Genomic DNA, 23,201 nt, shown 5'->3' with positions numbered 1-23,201 from the left:
CACCATGCCTTTTTTCCTAGTGTGTATGGCCACATTCAATCAGTAATTATTTCCAATGTATCTGATTTATTTACCATATTTTCAGGATCCGGTATGCTGACCCCACTGAAGAACTGGTTTGTGCTAAAAACTTGTTGATGTCGAGGGATCAGGTCACCTACATGAATCGGAAAGTCAGTGATATATGTGTACAAGTACATAGGACAAGTGCATATAACTATAGCTGCTCAGACATGATGGACACCACTTTTATTCAGATAAATTTTTATAAAACATAACAAAAATTAAGACAGATATTACATGACAATACTTGTTTTACAATATTACAGTAAATCCCCCCTTCCCTTACCCCCCATGGAGACCTTTCCCAGTGCAATAAACACTTTGTCCATTATTAACAATATCCACAATATTACACTACACTGAGTTTTACGCTACAATAGTATATACAGGTGTTACTGTAATTAATCCTATCCAACCATGGCTGCCATCATTTATGGAATTATTCCTGTTTATTCCTTTAGGTGTAAATACTTCTTTCAAGTTGAATTATATAGTTCGTTTGGGCAATAAATTCCTGTCTGGACGAACGCTCCTCTCTAATCCAAAATTTTGTAATCAATTTTCTGGCAATAAACAATAATCTCGCAATTGCTATTTTGGTCATGTTGTTTGTTTTTATTTCCTCAATGTGCCCTAATATGCATGTCAGTGGGTCCCTAGGAACAATGCACCTATACACCATTCCAATACGGTTTAACACTACGATCCAAAAGAAGGACAATCTGGGACGATGCCAAAGCATATGCAGTATGTCTGCCTGAGATTGCGAGCACCGTGGGCAGTCGGAGTTAGACTTCAACCCTACTTTAAATAACATATCAGGGGTTCTATACACCCTGTGGATCATATACAGCTGTGACATTCTCCCAGGCTCGCTCATGGATATCTTGGGCACATATTCTAGAATAGACTTTCACCTATCGTCCTTTATTTCTCCCAAATCTGATTACCACTTCCTTCTAGCTTTGATAGGGTGTCCTCCCAGAAAGGCGTGCAGCAGGTCCCTATACACTTAAGATATCGCCCCTTTCGTTCCACTGTTAAGTATAAAATTTAACGTGAGGTCTATTTGGTGATGGACACCACTTACCTAAACTTTTCCTGATCAGATAAAGCTGATCCACATCAGATTTGCCCGGCCAAAGTGGAACTCCAGAAAGAAGCTCAGCAAAAACACAGCCAATGGCCCATACATCCACCGGAGGTCCATATTGTGTGTCTCCTACCAAAAGTTCAGGGGCACGGTACCATCTTGTCGCCACGTAATCTGTGTAGTAGTCACAGGGACCAGCTATTCGTGTAAAGAGAGGGTCATATTCACATTCTGAAGCTTGCAGAACATTTTAAAGAGAATCTGTCACCAGGTTTTTGTTACTCCATCTGAGAGCTAATGCCATCAGCAATCTTTGACACCGGCAATTAAAGCGTTGGTGTTATGATACTGTAGCAACTCACTAGGGAAAATAGGTAACACACTAAAAACTGCAACTGACCCTGTTGGTTTCTGTACAGACTAAAGGTCTTGACCCCGCAATCCCTAGTGTTTCTTGTAGCCCCTAACCACAGACTAGACTATGGCAACTTGGACCTATACTACCTGAAAGGCCGTCAAACACTTCATGTTCCTCCTAAAGAATCAGGATGGCAGAGCAAAGAGTAAAATTACCTACAGAAGGAAAAGTTTGTTCTTAAAAAAAACAGAAGATAGGTGCAGGAAAAGAACAAACACCAAAGAGATAAACCCTAGTTGGTCTTTCATTGACTTGCTTAAACTACAACAGCATGGCTGGACATCCAAATGAGACTATCACAAGCCGAAAATACCAGCATTGGGAAAGTATAAATGATACACCGGAAAGGTGATAGGACAGATAAATAAGTAACTGAAAACACCTGTAACCCTAAAAAGACTGAAGCAAGGATAACAGAAACTAAACACCTGGAGAAAAGGTGTATCTGCTGTGGCTCGGCAGACACAGAAGCCGACTAAAAAGTTCGAACCCAGACATGACTTTGGGTGCATAGGACTCTTTAATTGCCATGTTGCTAGGCCATGATAATCATTATAGGACTGTAATGAGAGACAGTAATTTTAGCGCTATACTGTTGTGATACTTTAAGTCCGCTAAAATAATAATACAATAAACCCTGAAAGTTTGAATCACTCCCATTTTCCAACATTAAAAAAAGACATGAAAAATAAACATTCAATATTGCCAAGTACATTTAAAGGGAACCTGTCACCCCCAAAATCGAAGATGAGCTAAGCCCACCGGCATCAGGGGCTTTTCTACAGCATTCTGGAATGCTGTAGATAAGCCCCCGATGTAACCTGAAAGATGAGAAAAAGAGATTAGATTATACTCACCAAGGGGCAGTCCAATCTGATGAGTGTCGCGGTCCGTAGGCGCTGGGAAAGGTCAGAGAGGCCCGGCGCCTGCGCACTGCAGTACTTCGCTCTGCCTCAACAGAGCAGACAAAGTACGCCTGCGCCGGAGCCGCAGCGTGAAGACGAGAAGAGGACGTCATCGTAAGAAGATGGGAGGCCCCGGACCGGACACGACACCTATCAGACCGGACCGCAGCGGGACCGCCCCTGGGTGAGTATAATCTAACCTCTTTTTCTCATCTTTCAGGATACATCGGGGGCTTATCTACAGCATTCCAGAAGCCCCTGATGCCGGTGGGCTTAGCTCACCTTCGATTTTGGGGGTGACAGGTTCCCTTTAAGTCCCATATATTAAAGTTAGAAATTAATTAACCCATACAGTAAATAAAAAGGAAATTAAAGCACCAGAATTGACATTTTTCTGCCATCAAACCTCCCCTAAAAAATGCAATAAAAAGCGATCAAAGCATTTTATGTATCCAAAAATGAAATCAATAAACATTCCACCTCGCCACGCAAAAAGACAAGCCTTCACACAGCTCCATGAATGGAATAATGATTATTAAAATTAAAAAAAAGTCTCGGAAAATGGTGACAAATGTTATTTTTCTATAAATTAATGATCCACGATAATCCATGATAAACGTGCATCTTTGGTATCGCCATTATTGTGTTGACCTGGAGAATCATGTTTTTGTTTTATTTTATTTTAACATGGTGAACACTTAAAACGAAACTCAAAAAACCATGGCGGAATTTAATTTTTTTTGCAATTTCATCAGTTGGATTTTTTTTTCTGTATATACGGTAAAGTGAATCATGTCATGAAAAACCACATCTTAAAAAAACAAAAAAAACAAACAGCCTCTAATACAGCAATGTCAAGTAAAACATAAAAAATTATGGCTCTTGGAAGAAGTGCAAGAACAAAAATTGGCCCGGCAGGTAGTGGGTCATTGAAAATGGAAATAAAGTAAGTGTACTCACTTAATATCCTTGCAAATCCAAAGTCACACAGCTTGATGACAGAGTGCTTGGTAAGAAGAATATTCTCTGGTTTGACATCTCGGTGAATACACTGGTGACACACAAAATTAATCAATTCCAAATTTAAAAAAATGGACTTTTTTATATATTTTTTTTTAATTGAAACACATGTCCAAAAGCATTTTGTTTGCAACAGCGTTTAATAACAGTTGGACAGGTTTTTTTGCTTCTACATCCTGTATTTAACTGTACATAATTAATAAGAGCCACAGTTTACATTATATTTTGCATCCCTGGCAACTGAAGGGTTAATTATGTAATGAAAAAGAAAAAAAAATATACAAGAACAATTAGCTAAAACATGAGGCTGGGGACTTAAATGATCAAAGAAGGAGAGCTGGTGTCACAGGGGAGATTAGTGCAAGAGGAGACACAAAAGTGAGGCTGTAATCTACCTTAGCTAGAAATGCTAATTGCTTCTATATTTGGCCCTGTAGCGTCTTCGGGAAGGGAGATGGCGAGAAGATCACAGGGTGGCACAGGCAATGAGGCCTGTGGGGGTGTAAAGTGCATGACAACCATGACATTATATCTGCCCTGGAGGGGCTGTGAAAGCCTGGCTGCAGAACAGGATTTGGAAAGATGATAATACAGGTTAATTACTAACGACGTGAAGGCGTCAATGTACAAAGAGCACGGTGATGTAATATAGGGCTACAATACAAATGATCAAAAGGTTATTCCCCCCAAAAAACAAGAATGAGAGATAACATGCTGAGGGATGGACCACTAGGACCCCCAACAATCACGAGATCAAAGCACTAGAATGCAGTGGGTGTGATCATGGTTGGCCTCTACTATTTTCATTGTCAATGGGGCTGTAAAGTACAGTAAAACAACATCCTTAGAGCTGCAATTTTGGGATCACTGGGGGTTCCAGCAGGCTAACTCCCATCGTTAAGCCAGTTAAACCTGAATCTCTCTGTCCCATGAATTAATTTCATTTTTTTTTTCAATTATCCCCCATGGTGTTAATAAAATCAGCCCCCTTCCCCCTCTAGCAGCAGCCGATGTATTAGTTCCCTTACAGGAGGAGTGTTCTTCTCTAATATAAGCAGGAAGGAAGCCATTTCTATTGGTTGTTCTGCAGTGATCAGAGGATCACTATGTATAGATCTGGCTGTGAAGATGGACTGACCATGTGTGACCACTAACACTGCGGCTAGTGGCGGCTGCTGCTAACAGTGTGCCTGTTATCAAAGAAGATGAATATTCACTGCTCTCCACTCCCATAGGCTGCTGTCACACTAGCAGTATTTGGTCAGTATTTTACATCAGTATTTGTAAGCTAAAACCAGGAGTGGGTGATAAATGCAGAAGTGGTGCATATGTTTCTATTATACTTTTCCTCTATTTGTTCCACTCCTGGTTTTGGCTTACAAATACTGATTTAAAATACTGACCAGATACTGCTAGTGTGACGGCAGCCATAGTCCCGGGCTTAGGGAGCAGTGAGCATTCAGACACCTGACCTCGGTGTGTGGAGACGCATGGCAGTGACGTCATGCACTGCTTACAAGCTAAAATCAGCTGCTGGTATCAGCACAGGATGCCGCGCTGCGAGGAAGTGGAGGGAAGGTAAGTAGAATAGGTTATTTTTTTATGTGTAATGCATGATGGGGGCCATGTACACCAGAATGGGGATGAGGGGACCGTGTATACCAGGATGAGGATGAGGGGCCCAAGAATACCAGGATGGCGATGAGGGGGCCATGTATACCAGGATTGGGATGAGGGGGCCATGTATACCAGGATGAGGAAGTTGTCCATATATACCAGGATGGGGTTTATTGGTACAGAATTGTGGGACATTACCCCTATAACAGTGTCAGTAGCAGATACACCCCCATAACAGTGTATCATGACCACATTTGTTGCTTCAATGTTTTTTCTACTTTCCTCCTCTTAAACCTTGGTTTGTCTTTTAGTCCGGTGCGTCTTATAGTCTGTAAAATACGGTAAGTAAATGGCATAATATTATATAATCTATACAACAGATATTGCACACCCAATAATAATACTCACATTGTGCTTGTGGCAGAAATTTACAGCATGTAGTGTTTGCCATGTGATACTTTTGACAAGATGTTCAGGAACTCTGCAAATAAAAAAAACTATTCAGTACAGGTGTATGAACAAGAAATTAAAATATGAACTCCAAGGCCAAAAAAAGGAGCAATCTCCAAGATGGTTCTACCAACCACAATGCTTGCACTGTATGATGAGAGATAAAAGTCCCCATATACATTATGCTAACATGGACCAACCTTGCTGATTTCGGCAGGAGTGGACAGCCAACTAATGCTTCTTTCACACTTGCGTCGTGTGACGTACATCGCAATCCGTCGTTTTGGGAAAAAAACGGATCCAGCAAATGTGCCCGCAGGATGCGTTTTTTCCCCATAGACTTGTATTGCCGACGGATCGCATCGTACAGCCATACGTCGCGTCCGTCGTGCACTGGATCCGTCATGTTTTGGCAGACCGTTGGCACAAAAAAACGCTCAACGTAATGTTTTTTCGTACGTCGCGTCTGCCATTTTCTATCGCGTATGCGCGGCTGGGAATTCCGCCCCCTCCTCCTCCGACTTTAGAATGGGCAGCGGATGCGTCGAAAAACTGCATCCGCTGCCCACGTCGTGCATAATTTTCACAACGTGCGTCAGTACGTCGTGCCGACGCTTAGTGACGGACCCGTACTGACGCAAGTGTGAAAGTAGCCTTAGGCAGTGCACTACGCTCAGTTCGATTGATGTGTTACAGGAATGGACTCCAAGACATACCCATAGAGAATGTAGATTGCGAGCACAATGGGGACAGGGATAAATAATAATAATCTTTATTTTTATATAGCGCTAACATATTCCACAGCGCTTTACAGGTTGCACACATTATCATCGCCATCCCCAATGGGACTCACAATCTAAATTCCCTGTCAGTATGTCTTTGGAATGTGGGAGGAAACCCACGCAAACACGGAGAGAACATACAAACTCTTTGCAGGTGTTATCCTTGGTGGGGTTTGAACCCAGGACTCCAGCACTGCAAGGCTGCTGTGCTAACCACTGTGCTACCGTGCTGCCCACACACATAATGAATTAACGGGGAGGGGGGGGGGGGAGAATTGGTTTCTGACCTTTTAAAAAAAAATTACAGTGGGAACCAAGCTGATAAAAGAGGACAAGAAGCTACCGTGACCCCAAAATCTGCTCCTGCAAAGCTACTCCGATGGTCTCCACTGGCGCAAAAATCGATGATGTCCAGGACACAAGTCTCCTAACCCTTCAAACATGTAGTGGCAGCATCAATCAGGTGACTGCTGGTCGTGACCTTATCACATGCAGTCTGGCAATCTTGTGGTAGAAGGACAAAGATAGATATCGATAGAAATTTAATTGTCCTGAGTAAGCCTGTGATTGAGAATTTATGACAAATAATTATTTGAAGCAGTTAAAGGTGTACAATGCAGGATACTACCAGGACTATTGAAGTTTAAGAAGAAGACAGTTGGTTTTTGATGAATCCGTCCATCTCACAGAGGATTCCCAAAATAGACATATACACAGATTAATTTTTCTTTTAAGATTTCAGCATGTAAATGGCTAGCTGACAGAGAGACCCCGACAGAGAGATGATACAATAGCCATTGGCTAAACACTGTGTCACCCATTCTTGACCTTAAAACATTTGATGAATTACGCTGCCACAGAAACTGACAAAAGTATGCGGTCACAAGAATTCTTCTTCCATCATAAAACCTGAGTCTACACACAGGACAAGTTGTAAAGCAGGGTCAATGCTAGCCTGCCCCATAAAGGCTCCCACACTGGGCTCTATTCACTACTACCAGGGCCCACATTCCCACTCTTGAATTTAACCCCTCACATCCTGGCTGCAGAAGAAGACTGACATTTAGCTAAAAAAATTTAAAAGTTGTATTTGCTTATGAAAACTTCCTAAATTCAATTAAACAACAAAAATTCCCTAACACCAAGTAATCATCGTCTTCATTGGTGTATGCAGGAGACCTCTCTGCCAGGGACCAGTATGTCCCCTTGGCCCCAAGATATTGGCTAATATGCCCCTATGATATCCGGAAATACTAGTGAAGTGCACACATTGACTGCTCACAAGACCGTCTGAATTTGTTTTTCTTATCAGAAGTGTGTTGGGAAAAGGCCATTTATATAACACCAAAATATTCCATAATATTATTATCGTCTTGAAACCTTTCATAACTGAGCGATTTTCTATTTTTGCACTTTTGTTTTTCCTCCATTTCTTCCAAGAGCCATAAAAAGAGAGCGTTAGCGACAGAAAGCCAAAGAGACACACGGCAAGCAAGAGAGCCACAAAAAGAGAGCGAACAAGAGAGCTACAGAGAACGAGAGAGACAGCCACAGAGAGCAAGCGAGACAGCAAGCGAGAGCCACAGCAAGAGAGCTACAGAGAGAGAACAAGTGAAAGACAGTGAGAAAGCATGGGACAGCGACAGAGACAGCCACAGAGAGAACGAGCGAGAGAGAGCAAGAGAGAGAGAGAGTGCCACTGATAAAGAGAGATTGTGAGTGAGACAGACAAAGAGCGAGAGACTGCGAGAGGGAGTGCTTTATTGGAACTTTGCATAAGAAAAATGGGCTGCCATTTCAACCCTTCGGTTTGCAATGATCTCATTGCAGAACGGTAAGATGGTTGCCAGATTTGGGCTATTTAAAAGCTACTGTCAGAATATGACAGTGGTATTTCCATAGTCAAAAAGCAGCGATCGGCGCTCACAGCCAAGAACATAGAATTGGAGATATTATGGCGTAAGTGCAATCACTCTGCTCAATTGTATGGCACTGCATGCAACTATCTGCATCAGATAATGGATTAAATCGCGTGGTGGCGTATGGTGTAGCTGTTACTTGTTCACCCTGATGCTGCTCGTTTCCTCATGGGAAGGGATAGCATACAATGGACCCCCATTCTGGTGACCACAGCGAACCCAGTTCTGGTAACCACAGCGGACCCCGTTCTGACGACCACAGCGGATCCCGTTCTAGCAACCACGGCGGACCCCATTCTGGTGACCACGGCGGACCCCATTCTGGCGACCACAGCGGACCCCGTTCTGGCGACCACAGCGGACCCCGTTCTGGCGACCACAGCGGATCCCGTTCTAGCAACCACGGCGGACCCCTTTCTGGTAACCACGGCGGACCCCGTTCTGGCGACCACGGCGGACCCCGTTCTGGCGACCACAGCGGACCCCGTTCTGGCGACCACAGCGGACCCCGTTCTGGCGACCACAGCGGACCCCGTTCTGGCGACCACAGCGGACCCCGTTCTGGCGACCACAGCGGACCCCGTTCTGGCGACCACAGTGGACCCTGTTCCGGTGATCAGCGCTGATTCCCAGCAGCAGGAGTCACTCATCACAATCCTCTCTCCTGACTCCCCCATACCCATGCCTACTTGGCCATGTGTTTTCAGTGGGCAGATGTGAAGCCGCTGCCAAATGCCTCTGGCATCGGGTTATGTAACACTGAAAACCAAAGGATCAGGCATTCAAGTTATTCTTATCTCGCCCTGACATCATGATAAGGGTATTAATAAATCACATGATACAAAACTTGGTCAATATACAATTGTCTATTGTAAAAAATGCTTGGGTACAATATCGGTTCCCCATTTCTAGGGTCATTGTGGTTCTCCAATGAGACCTCTAGCAGATTATTTTCCATACATGACCCTTATACAAATTTATTCAGGAATTGTCATACAAGCAATTCACCATATATAAGCTTGATAGCACTGCTGAGCCTATAAACATGCGTCACACCCCATCAAACCCATACGCAGACCTGCCATTTGGAAAGCTCAATAATGTGGGTGACATTGACAGCCATGCCTAATTAATATACACAAGGGAGGGGACGGGTGATGCAATTGTTTAATATGACCAAATTAGAGCAACGTGCAGCGAGCTCCCAGCATTATATAAGCTTTTGTTTGTTTTGGCGACTGTTTCTTTATCTACGAGATTAGTGTGACTTGTTAAGCAAAGTACAAGCGCTTAACCTGCACTTAGGTGTACACCGTCTACTTTCGCCTTTTTATAAGCGTGTTGCAGTACCTACAATATACCTGGTGGGAAAACATATAATTAACATGATGGGAGTCAGCGCCTGCAGGGTATTTATGGACAGGAGCTACTAACTGCCCTCACAAAACCACTGATGTGATGATTAAGACATTGTACTTGTGGCTACAAACATCCTGACACATTCAAAGCAAATCTCTGCCCTCCGTAACCTCAGTATAGATGGGGCGACTGACTACCTCACTTCGCTAGTGGTGTAGAGTCTCATTCACATTCTGCAAGAAATACGGATAAATGCAATCAGATTTTAAAAAAAAATAATAATAAAATAGAATTGCACTCTGACCAATGTTAATCTACGAGTCCCTGCACATTTGCGAATATATTTATATACTAGTTGAAGAGCCTGGCATTGCCCGGGCACAGTAACTAACTGTGGTTAGTTATAGCAACTCACTTCTCTCATTTTCCCATCACGCCTCTCATTTTCACCCTCACATTTCTCATTTCCCCCCCTCACATTTGTCATTTTAACATCACACCTGTCATCTCCCCTGTATATAGTATATACCTGTATGTCATCTATTCCAAAGACAAACTGATAGGAAATTTAGATTGTGAGCCCCAACGGGGACAGTGATGATGTGTGCAAACTGTAAAGCGCTGCGGAATATGTTAGCGCTATATAAAAATAAATATTATTTATTATTACTGTGCATAGTATATACCTGTGTGTCATCTCCTCTGTATCTAGTATATACCTGTATGTCATCTCCTCCTGTATATAGTATATACCTGTATGTCATCCCCCCTGTATATAGTATATACCTATATGTCATCTCCCCTGTATATAGTATATACCTGTATGCCATCTCCTCTGTTGTGAATTCTGCTCTTGGGCTCCCTCCGGTGGTTATGAGTGGTAGTGCTGCTGTCTTTGGATCGCAGCATTTATCAGGTGTGTTCACTTATTGCAATTTGGACTGGGCTATTTAGTCTAGCTTGATCCTTTAGTCAGTGCCAGTTGTCCATTGTTTTTGGAGGATTCACATCCCTGACTGGTCTCTCCTGTTTTGCTGTTCATTTCAACAAAGATAAGTTCTGGCTTTGTTTTTGCTGTCCACATGCTGTGGGCCTTATAGTTCAGTGCATTTTCATGTTTGGTCTTGTCCAGCATTGTCTGTATAAGGATTTTTTGCAGCCAAGCTTTATCTCTGGAGATGCAGATATACCCTCCATGTCTTTAGTCAGATGTGGAGATTTGTATTTTCTGTGGTGGATATTTTCTAGTGTTTTAATATTGACCGCATAGTACTCTGTCCTATTCTTTCTTTTTAGCTAGAATGGCCTCCTTTGCTAAATCCTGATTTCAGTCTGCGTATGTCATTTCCCTCTCCTCTCACAGTCAATATTTGTGGGGGGCTGTCTATCCTTTGGGGATTTTCTCTGAGGCAAGTTAGTTTTCCCGTTTCTATCTTTAGGGGAAGTTAGTCCTTAGGCTGTGTCGAGGTGTCTAGGGAGTGTTAGGTACATCCCACGGCTACTTCTAGTTTCAGTGCTAAGGTCAGGGTCTGCGGTCAGTACAGGTACCACCTTCTCCAGAGTACGTCTCATGCTGCTCCTAGGCCACCAGATCATAACACTCCTCCTGTATATAGTATATACCTGTATGTCATCTACTGTATATAATATATACCTGTATGTCAGTATGTCATCTCCTCCTGTATATAGTATATACCTGTGTGTCATCTGCTCCTGTATATAGTATATACCTGTGTGTCATCTCCTCCTGTATATAGTATGTACCTGTATGTCATCTGCTCCTGTACATAGTATATACCTGTGTGTCATCTCCCCTGTGTATAGTATGTACCTGTATGTCATCTCCCCTATATATAGTATATACCTGTATGTCATCTCCCCTGTATATAGTATATACCTGTACGTCATCCCCCTTGTATATAGTATATACCTGTATGTCAGTATGTTAACTCCTCATGTATATAGTATATACCTGTGTGTCATCTGCTCCTGTATATAGTATATTTCTGTGTGTCATCTCCCCTGTATATAGTATGTACCTGTATGTCATCTCCCCTGTATATAGTATATACGTGTGTCATCTACTGTATATAGTATATACCTGTATGTCATCTCCCCTGTATATAGTATATACCATCTCCTCCTGTATATAGTATATACCTGTATGTCATCTACTGTATATTGTATATACCTGTGTGTCATCCCCTCCTGTATATAGTATATACCTGTATGTCATCTCCTCCTGTATATAGCATATACCTGTATGTCATCTCCTCCTGTATATAGTATATACCTGTATGTCATCTCCTCCTGTATATAGTATATACCTGTATGTCATCTCCTCCTGTATATATAGTATATACCTGTATGTCATCTCCTCCTGTATATACCTGTATGTCATCTCCCCTGTATATAGTATATACCTGTATGCCATCTCCTCCTGTATATAGTATATACCTGTATGTAATCTACTGTATATATATATATATATATACCTGTGTGTCATCCCCTCCTGTATATAGTATATACCTGTATGTCATTTCCCCTGTATATAGTATATATCTGTGTGTCATCTACTGTATATAGTATATACCTGTATGTCATCTCCTCCTGTATATAGTATATACCTGCGTGTCATCTCCCCTGTATATAGTATATACCTGTATGTCATCTCCTCCTGTATATAGTATATACCTGTATGTGTTAGGTGTCGAGTTTCCGCCTCTGCACAGGGGGAATCTCGAACCATCTCTGCTGCGGTCTCCCATTCTTCTCCAGCCACAGTGGAGTCTGCTCAGCGGAGACGTCGTTCCCAGCGTCTTGCTCAGTCTCACTCTGTGCATAGGATTACTGCTGCTTTTCCTGCTTCTGCCATTGAAGCCAGTGCTGGGCAGCAGCGAGGAGACGCTTTTGGGACTAAGTCCTGCTTTTTCCCTTCTGAGCAAGCCCAGGGTGAGATCTCCAGTTGGAAATCGAGGGTCACATGCTCAGATGCTGCAGCGGTTCCCATTGGTCCTCCAGGAAGGTCTTGAAGGTGCTAAACTTCTGTGGCAGCGTCCCATTGACCCTTTATTGGAAGGACCTGAACGTGCTGCAGCTATTTAAGCTTCGCATGACCGCAACGGCCATGTGCTAGTGTACATTTGTAAACGTGTGTGTGTTGTGAGTGAAAGTCATTCTTTAAAATCCCCTCCCTATTGTATGACTGCTCGCGGAAGGTGGATGATTGCTATCTAGCGCCCGACTTAGCCATCAGCACGTAACACACAATACAGCGTCTAATTGCTGTGACCGCCAGTGCGGCGCCGTGCGCTTTCACAGCGCTTTCCTGATCCAAGTCTGGGTGGTTAGTGGCATCCGCCAGTGCTGCACCGCACGCACTCTCGTGCATCTTTATTATTATTATTTCTGTCACTCTGACACCCCAGTTGCGGTGTTGACCGCATGAGGTCTATATGAACTCAAATCCTGTGTCTTGGGATCGAGTTCCGAGACTCCTTGCTTGCGCTCTTGGTGCGGTACCATGGCCCTGTGACGCAACAGGGTTCGCTTCCTTCACACAGGGTGAAGTTAACCCATGTGTAGTCACATTGCACCGCCATATAGTCCGTCATTACTTGGCAGCAGGTTCCATTTCTGCACGGTGGACCCCGGGCTGCGAACGCACCTTACTCTATCTGTCTTATTATTTGGTGCGTTCCGCTAGCCCTAACAGTATGTAATCTCCTCCTGTACATAGTATATACCTGTGTGTCATCTCCTCCTGTATATAGTATGTACCTGTATGTCATCTCCTCCTGTATATAGTATATACATGTATGTTATCTCCCCTGTATATAGTATATACCTGTATGTCATCTCCCCTGAATATAGTATATACCTGTATGTCATCTCCCCAGTATATAGTATATACCTGTATGTCATCTCCCTTGTATATAGTATGTACCTGTATGTCATCTCCTCCTGTATATAGTGTAGCGTGGCTAAAGGATGTCTAATCGATGGGAGATATGTGTCTTATAGATGGCTTGCTGCTGTGATGTAACCATAGCTACCTATATGTGTTTCAGGACCTGTGGTGATGTCACAACCACATGTCTGGTCATGTGATGGGTTCTGGGTGTGGTTAGACATATAAAAGAAAGCCTAATGCTTAACACAGATAGATATGTGAGGAGGTGAAACCCTCCTGAGTGTGTCAAGGCTCCAGGACTGAGCCGGAAGGACTGGACATTTGTTTTTCTTTTCCTGAGCCAAAGGCTATTTGTTTTCTGTTATTTCGCCACGTGGTTTATGATGCAATAAACCCTATGAACTTTTCAAGAAACGTGCCTCCTGAGTCTCAGACGTCGCACCCGAGTGAGTGAAATCCCTACAATTGGCTGTAGACGTGCGGGCAGCGTTCCCAGCGGAGACGAAGAGTCTGTTATTGGATGTCCTGGGTCAAGTCTGTGGTAAGCCAGCAAGCATTGCCGGAGAAAATGGAGGACCTGCTGAAACACTTGCTCCAGTCGCAGCAAGAGAGCAACAGGCTGTTGATGCAGCAGATTCAACAGAACCAGCAGCAGATACAACAGAGCCAGCAGGAGCAACGGCAGCAGATGCAGCTTCTGGCAACCGCCATCCAGGGCAAGACAAGCGCCCCAACCCCAGGTCTGGCTGATGACACCCACGTTCGGAAGACGGTAAGACGCGCGTTGCAAAAAATGACTCCTGGGGATGATGTTGAGGCCTTCCTGACGGTGTTTGAGAGGGTCGCTGAGTGGGAAAAACTTCCGCCAGAGCAGTGGGCAGAGGTACTGGCGCCATACCTGACGGGAGAACCCCAGAAGGCGTACTATGATTTGACCTTGCAGGATGCCAAGGAGTATCACAAATTGAAAGCCGAGATTCTCGCACGTTTGGGGGTGACACTGTCTGTCAGGGCAAAGCGAGTTCACTGCTGGGCCTATCACCGGGACAAACCACCTCGTTCCCAAATGTTTGATCTGTTGCACCTGGTCCAGAAATGGCTGCAGCCAGAGTCATCTACACCTGCACAGATGGTAGAACGGGTGATGATGGATCGGTTTGTCCATTCCCTCCCAAGGCCTATACAGTCTTGGGTTGCCCAGGGTGATCCCCAGAATGCCGACGAGCTGATCGGACTGGTTGAGAGATACCAAGGGTTGGAAGGCTCCTTCGGGAGGCAGCCCATGCCGTACTGGGGGTCCCAGAAGGGAGCTGAGTCCCAAAAAGGGGTGGTGCGTCCAAGGTCACAAAGGGCGGGGGAGGTGGTGCCCAAGGTCCCTACGGGTGATATTATTTGTTGGAGGTGCCACGGGCCGGGACATATAGCTGCCCGTTGTTCCCAGACCACTGAGCAGATGGACTGCAGCATGGGACGCCGTTGTTCATACTATGCGTATCCAGCCTGTAGTGTGAACTCTCCATCCAACGAGGGACCTCAAGCGTGTCCCGTAAAGGTGAACGGTCGAGCAGTAACGGCACTGTTAGACTCGGGGAGCCTAGTGACCCTGGTGAGGGCCACTTTTCCTCTCCACCTGCTCCCAGGAAAGAAGGTCGGAGTGCGATGTATACATGGTGATGCAAAGGACTACCCTATGGCCAGGGTGGACATTGAAACGGCATTTGGCACTGAGTCCCACATAGTCGGCGTCGTTCAGGACTTGTTGCACCCTATAATTATTGGCCGGGATTTCTGTTTGTTTTGGGATTTGTGGGGGAAAGGTTCTGAGCTGCCTAGCAAGAGTAGGGAACCAATGAACCCTGGAAAGGTGTCGCCACACCCAGAGTCAGACAGGTTTCCTTTTTGTGTCCTGGTTGGAGATGAGGAGGAAGTGTCCCCTGCATCTGACATTCTGGAGTTAGAGGTATCCGGTGAAAATTTTGGGACTGCCCAACATAGGGACCCCACTCTGAGGGAAGCCTTTAATAATGTCACAGTTATTGACCGGGTGGTACAGGAGCCGGGGGCAGACACAAGATTTCCCCATTTTCTGATGAGTGGGGAGTTGTTGTACCGAGTCACGAAAATAAGGGAGGAGTTGGTAGAGCAGTTGGTAGTGCCGGGTCCGTATAGACGGAAGGTGTTGGACATGGCCCATTCACACATCTTGGGTGGACACCTAGGGGTGGAAAAAACGCAGGAACGGGTTGTGCAGAGGTTCTATTGGCCTGGGTGTCACCGGGAAATAGTGAACTATTGCAGGTCCTGCCCTACATGTCAGCTAACTGCTCCCACTCCTCATTTCCGGAACCCCCTTGTGCCACTGCCCATTATTGAGGTACCGTTCAAGAGAATTGCCATGGACTTGGTCGGTCCCTTAGTTAAATCAGCTCGGGGCCATCAGTATATATTAGTCATCCTGGACTATGCCACACGCTATCCTGAGGCAATTCCCTTGAGAAATTCTTCCTCAAAGAGCATAGCCCGCGAGTTGGTCCATGTCTTTTCCCGGACAGGTCTGCCGAAGGAGATCCTGACTGACCAGGGTACACCTTGCATGAGCAAGGTGATGAGGGAGTTATGCAAAGCCCTGAAAATCTCCCAGTTGAGGACCTCGGTTTACCATCCCCAGTCAGATGGCCTTGTTGAGAGATTTAACAAGACTCTGAAGAGCATGCTGAGAAAAGCTATTGAGAAAGACGGTAGAGACTGGGATTGTCTCTTACCCTATCTGATGTTTTCCATTCGTGAAGTTCCACAGGCCTCCACAGGGTTCTCACCATTTGAGCTTCTATATGGCCGACATCCGCGAGGACTCCTGGATATAGCCAAGGAAACCTGGGAAGCCGAAGTCACGCCCCACAGAAGCGTCATTGAGCATGTGGCCCTGATGCAGCAGAGGATTGCAAAGGTGATGCCTATCGTGAAAGAGCACCTCCTCCAGGCACAAGAAGCTCAGGCCAGGGTCTACAACCGGTCTGCAAGAGTGAGGCAGTTCAATCCGGGAGACCGAGTTCTTGTGTTGGTTCCGACGGTGGAAAGTAAGTTCTTGCCCAAATGGCAAGGGCCATATGAGGTCATCGAGAAACTTGGTGAAGTAAACTATAAAATTCACCAACCAGGAAGACGGAAACCATTCCAAGTATACCATGTCAACCTTATCAAGCCGTGGCAAGATAGAGAGCCGACAGTAACTCCATCGTTGTTAAGCAACCCAAAAGATGAGGTTGGAGCGGTTACTATAGCAGAGACGCTATCGGAGTCCCAGAAACAGCAATGCCGGGAGTTACTCCAGAAACACAGGGACCTGTTTTCGGAGTTGCCTGGGTACACGAAGGTCATAGAGCATGAGGTCCTGACAGAGCCCCATGTGCGCGTGAACGTGAAGCCCTATAGAATTCCTGAGGCCCGTCGAGAAATAGTCTCCAAGGAAGTGGAGCGTATGTTGAAGCTTGGAGTCATTGAGGAATCCAAGAGCGGTTGGTCGAGCCCAATTGTCCTGGTCCCAAAACCTGATGGGGAGTGGAGATTTTGCAACGACTATCGGAAGTTGAATGAGGTCTCCAAGTTCGACGCATATCCCATGCCCCGCGTTGATGAGCTCATCGAAAGGCTTGGGCCCGCCAGGTACATAACCACCTTGGATTTGACGAAGGGGTATTGGCAGATCCCCATGGCACAGGAAGCCAAGGAGAAGACGGCGTTTTCTACACCAGATGGATGCTTCCAGTATGTCCGGATGCCATTTGACCTACAGGGAGCTCCGGCCACCTTCCAAAGGGCTATGGATAGAGTCCTTGCACCCCACAAGGCATACGCTGCTGCGTACCTAGATGATATCGTCATCTTTAGCCCGGACTGGGAGAGTCATCTGGAGAAAGTCCAAGCGGTGTTTGATGCTATAAGAGAGGCCGGATTTACAATAAACCCGAAGAAGTGTGCATTGGGTAAAGAAGAGGCTAAGTACCTTGGATACATAGTGGGTCATGGAGAAATAAAACCCCAAATCAGTAAAGTGGAGGCAATTCAAACATGGCCAAAACCAGTTTCCAAGAAGCAAGTTAAAGCCTTCCTGGGAATCGTGGGATATTACAGGAGGTTCATCCCAAACTTCGCCACAATGGCGGCGCCTCTGACTGACCTGCTAAAAGGGACAAAATCAGTAATGGTTAAGTGGTCCGAAGAAACAGATTCAGCCTTCCAAGAAATGAAAGAGGCTTTATGTAAGCAACCCGTTCTGATGGCCCCAAACTTCAAGAAAGAGTTTATTCTTCAGACAGATGCCTCAGATGTTGGGGTGGGAGCAGTCCTTTCCCAAGAACTACATGGGGAGGAGCATCCTGTTCTCTATCTGAGTAGGAAGCTGTCCTCGTCTGAAAAGAACTACTCAGTCGTTGAAAAGGAGTGCTTGGCCATAAAATGGGCAGTCGACACATTACGGTACTATTTGCTGGGACGTAAATTTAGACCGATATCCGACCATGCCCCACTTAGGTGGATGAGGGAAACGAAGGGTAGAAATGCTAGGGTCACCCGTTGGTTCTTAGCCCTGCAGGACTTCTGTTTCCATGTGGAACATAGGGCCGGAAAGCTGCACGGTAATGCTGATGCCCTGTCAAGAATCCCTTGTCTAGTGGGGGAAAGTGCCAAGCCCCACGGCTTTAGGCAGAGGGGGGAGGTATGTAGCGTGGCTAAAGGATGTCTAATCGATGGGAGATATGTGTCTTATAGATGGCTTGCTGCTGTGATGTAACCATAGCTACCTATATGTGTTTCAGGACCTGTGGTGATGTCACAACCACATGTCTGGTCATGTGATGGGTTCTGGGTGTGGTTAGACATATAAAAGAAAGCCTAATGCTTAACACAGATAGATATGTGAGGAGGTGAAACCCTCCTGAGTGTGTCAAGGCTCCAGGACTGAGCCGGAAGGACTGGACATTTGTTTTTCTTTTCCTGAGCCAAAGGCTATTTGTTTTCTGTTATTTCGCCACGTGGTTTATGATGCAATAAACCCTATGAACTTTTCAAGAAACGTGCCTCCTGAGTCTCAGACGTCGCACCCGAGTGAGTGAAATCCCTACAATAGTATATACCTGTGTGTCATCTACTGTATATAGTATGTACCTGTATGTCATCTCCTCCTGTATATAGTATATACATGTATGTCATCTCCTCCTGTATATAGTATATACATGTATGTCATCTCCTCCTGTATATAGTATATACATGTATGTCATCTACTGTATATAGTATATACCTGTATGTATACCTGTATGTATAGCAAGCAGTCTGAATGGTAATCTTATCATTCATTCTCTGAACTGGAATACCCTGCATGCCCACTGCTCCAGTCCCTGCCAGCAAGCAGTCTGAATGGTATCTGAGTCATTCTATCTTCGGCATTGAATCCTGCATATATCTATATGTTAGCCATCTTAGTATCCAATTGTTTTTGTTTATAGATATTTAACTCACTTCTGCTTGTCCTCATGCAAAGAGATCACATAACTTTCAAAGCGGTTTATGATCCATGTAGACCTAAGGTACCGTCAGTGCCGGCCAGCCGTAAAGTAGAGCGGCTGGCCGGCGCTCACAGCCAGAGCAGAGAAGCACAGCGCCGGAGGACAGACAGCGGAAAGTAAGTATGTAGTGTTTTTTTTTTTTTTTACGTTTACGCTGGTAACCAGGGTAAACATCGGGTTACTAAGCGCGGCCCTGCGCTTAGTAACCCGATGTTTACCCTGGTTACCAGTGAAGACATCGCTGAATCGGCGTCACACACGCCGATTCAGCGATGTCTGCGGGAGATCCAGCGACGAAATAAAGTGCTGGACTTTCTGCTCCGACCAACAATGGCACAGCAGGATCCAGATCGCTGCTGCCTGTCAAACTGAACGATATCGCTAGCCAGGACGCTGCAACGTCACGGATCGCTAGCGATATCGTTCAGTGTGACGGTACCTTTAGACACTTGTTTATCTGATCACTACATTTATTGTGTCCTGCTGTCTCAACTGAGTTAGATTGATTGCTAACGAGAGGGAAACAAACAAAAAAAAAAAAAAAAGATCTAAGAGCTAGCCTTCTATAAATGTAGACACACTTTGGGGAAGCATTCATGCAGGGGTGCATTTGTGCACTATTATTCGTGTACTTTTATTCAAAGTACTTTTTTCTAAGTAGTTCGGCAGTTATATCAGGCCACCTTTATATAACTTCTAACTCCATATGAGCTGTGCTTACAGGGTAGCAGTATTTGTACCTTTATATTATAGACACCTATCACCTGCCCATTTTTTGTGCATGCTTTGTGTAGTGCAGGGATTGCTATATCCCTCCGTTATGTTTTTATCTGGTGGTATTATTATTATTAAAGTTTTTCTTGTATTTTTCATTACCTTGGACTATTTGCTGCTTTCTTGTTCTTGATGATCATGGCAGTTAGACAGGGCAGGAGACAGGTAAGAAAACTAAATATATTCACTATTCCTTTTGAAACAGAACAAATACTCACCATTTGTATTTGTATATTCTATATCCTGACTGCCGCATTCACTCACATTCACCGCCCTTGCATAAACTCTTTACAATCCATCCATATCGGCCCCTCTGTCCTTCCCTCACCTATGTATAGCACTCATGCTCTGTTCACATTGCTTAACAGCGCAGATCCATTCAGTCCCACCATCCAACACAAGAGACACTCTCACAAATCACTTAACCACCTACTCACTCTTTCTATCCTCCTAGTTGCTGGAGACATATCTCCCAACCCCGGCCCCCCATGTTATAGCCAGTCAAACCTCCCAACTACTACACTCAGAAACTCCTCTAACCTTATTAATATTCCATGCATGCCTTCTGTATCTTTCGATTGTGCCCTATGGAATTCTCGCTCTGTGTGTAATAAACTCTCCTTCATTCATGACTTCTTCCTTACTGTCTTAATCTCCTGGCCCTTAATGAAACCTGGATCCAGCAGTCAGACACCACCGCTGCTGCTGCTCTTTCATATGGTGGACTACACTTTTCTCATACCCCAAAATCAGACAACAGAGCAGGTGGAGGCGTTGGTCTGCTCCTTTCACCCAAATGTACCTTCCAAATTATCCCCCAAGTACCCTCACTTGTCTTCCCTTCCTTTGAGGTCCATGCTGTCAGACTCTACGTCCCCTTCTCCATGCGAGTGGCGGTGGTGTATCGTCCTCCCGGCCCCTCTCATCAGTTCCTGGATCACTTTGCCACCTGGCTTCCACACTTTCTCTCCTATGACACCCCCACCCTTATCATGGGTGATTTCAACATCCCCATTGCTTCTCCCCTCTCCCCACCTGCTTCTCATCTTTTATCTCTAACCTCCTCTTTCGGCCTCTCGCAGCATACTAACTCTTCAACACATGAAGATGGAAACTCCCTCGACTTGGTCTTCTCCCGGCTTTGCTCAGTGGATGATTTCACAAACTCCCCTCTCCCGCTCTCTGACCACAACCTTCTTTCATTCTCTATCAAGAACTGCCATCCCGCTCAGGTTACCCCCACTTTCCACACTTATAGAAACATACAGGCCATTAACACCCAGAAACTTATGAAGAACTTGCAGTCATCATTGGCCCCAATCTCCTCCATCTCATGTCCTGATTCTGCTCTGAAGCATTACAATGAAACCCTGCAAAGTGCCCTGGATGAAGCTGCACCTCCTATACATAGAACAACTCAGCACAGACGGCGACAACCGTGGCACATGCTGCAAACGCTCCAGGTGCGCCGAACGTCTGTGGAGAAAATCTAATCTACCCGAAGATTTCATCCATTGTAAATTCATGCTAAAAACATACAACTCTGCCCTTCACCTCTCCAAACAAACCTATTTCAACACCCTCATCACCTCACTGTCAAATAAACCTAAACGTCTCTTTGACACTTTCCAGTCCCTACTCAACCCAAGAGTGCAGGCCCCAACCACGGATCTCCGCGCTGACGATCTGACCAATTACTTCAAAGAAAAAATTGACCACATTCAACAGGAAATCATCTCTCAATCTCTTCATACCATGTACTGTCCTCCCTCCCCCACTGCATCTAGTTCACACTCTGACTTTGAACCAGTTACAGAAGAAGAAGTAATCAGGCTCCTTGCAACTTCTCGCCCAACCACTTGCACCAGTGACCCCATTCCGTCACATCTCCTCCAGTCCCTTTCCCCGGCTGTCACCTCTCACCTAACAAAAATATACAACCTCTTACTTCCGGTATTTTTCCCTCCTCATTTAAGCATGCCATCATACATACATTACTTAAAAAATTATCCCTCGATCAAAACTGTGCCGCTAATTATAGACCTGTCTCTAATCTTCCCTTTATCTCTAAACTCCTCGAACGCCTGGTCCACTCCCATCTTACCCGCTATCTGTCAGATAACTCTCTTCTCGACCCTCTTCAATCTGGTTTCCGCTCTTTACACTCTACTGAAACTGCCCTCACTAAACTCTCTTATGACCTACTAACAGCTAAATCTAATGGTCACTACTCCATGCTAATTCTCTTGGATCTCTCCGCAGCAATCGACACTGTGGATCATCAGCTCCTCCTCAATATGCTCCGCTCCATCGGCCTCAAGGACACTGTTCTCTCCTGGTTCTCCTCCTATCTCTCTGACCGATCCTTCACTGTATCTTTTGCTGGTTCCTCCTCCTCTCACCTTCCCCTTACTGTTGGGGTTCCTCAAGGATCAGTCCTAGGCCCCCTCCTCTTCTCTTTGTATACTGCCCCTATTGGAGAAACAATCAGTAGATTTGGTTTCCAGTACAATCTCTATGCTGACGACACCCAATTATACACTTCTTCTCCTGATATCACGCCGACCTTTTTAGAACACACCAGTGATTGTCTTACTGCTGTCTCTAACATCATGTCCTCCCTCTATCTGAAACTGAACCTGTCAAAAACTGAACTCCTCGTGTTTTCTCCCTCTACTAACCTACCTTTGCCTGACATTGCCATCTCCGTGTGCGGTTCCACCATTACTCCAAAGCAACATGACCGCTGCCTTGGGGTCATACTTGATTTCAAGCTTTCATTCACCCCCCACATCCGATCACTGGCTCGCTCTTCTTATCTGCATCTCAAAAACATTTCTAGAATTAGCCCTTTTCTTACTTTCGACTCTGCAAAAATTGTTACTGTGTCACTTATTCATTCTCGTCTGGACTATTGTAACTCTCTACTAATTTGGCCTTCCTCTTACCAAACTCTCCCTGCTCCAATCTGTCCTGAATGCTGCTGCCAGGATCATATTCCTCACCAACCGTTACACCGATGCCTCTACCCTGTGCCAGTCATTACACTGGCTACCCATCCACTCCAGAATCCAGTACAAAACTACTACCCTCATCCACAAAGCACTCCATGGCTCAGCACCACCCTACAAGACAAATTAAATGAAGATAATACCAAAGAATTTATGATTGCAATCATTTTCAGTAAGAAACTGAGTATTATCTGACAGAATTGCAGGGGTGTCAATACTTTTGGCCACAACTGTACCTGTATGTCATCTCCCCTGTATATAGTATATACCTGTATGTCATCTCCCCTGTATATAGTATATACTTGTATGTAATTTC

General features: G+C 45.0%; 1 protein-coding gene across 2 annotated transcripts in view; it reads right to left on the bottom strand.

The window, feature by feature from the left end:
* The window catches only part of CDKL1 (cyclin dependent kinase like 1), a 92,664-nt gene that overhangs the window by 9,451 nt on the left and 60,012 nt on the right, over positions 1 to 23,201 (bottom strand). For both annotated transcript variants that reach the window (XM_069735290.1, XM_069735283.1), the window contains exons 4-7: positions 5,525 to 5,597; positions 3,440 to 3,530; positions 1,154 to 1,354; positions 75 to 157 (exon numbers count right to left, since the gene is read on the bottom strand). In XM_069735290.1, the coding sequence (XP_069591391.1) occupies positions 75 to 157; positions 1,154 to 1,354; positions 3,440 to 3,530; positions 5,525 to 5,597 (448 nt within the window). The remainder of the gene's footprint in view (positions 1 to 74; positions 158 to 1,153; positions 1,355 to 3,439; positions 3,531 to 5,524; positions 5,598 to 23,201) is intronic.

Source organism: Ranitomeya imitator, chromosome 1 (genome assembly GCF_032444005.1).
Source record: "Ranitomeya imitator isolate aRanImi1 chromosome 1, aRanImi1.pri, whole genome shotgun sequence".
Taxonomy (NCBI): Eukaryota; Metazoa; Chordata; class Amphibia; order Anura; family Dendrobatidae; genus Ranitomeya; species Ranitomeya imitator.
Note: the sequence above shows the minus strand (reverse complement) of the source record. Positions and strands in the feature narration are given on the sequence as shown.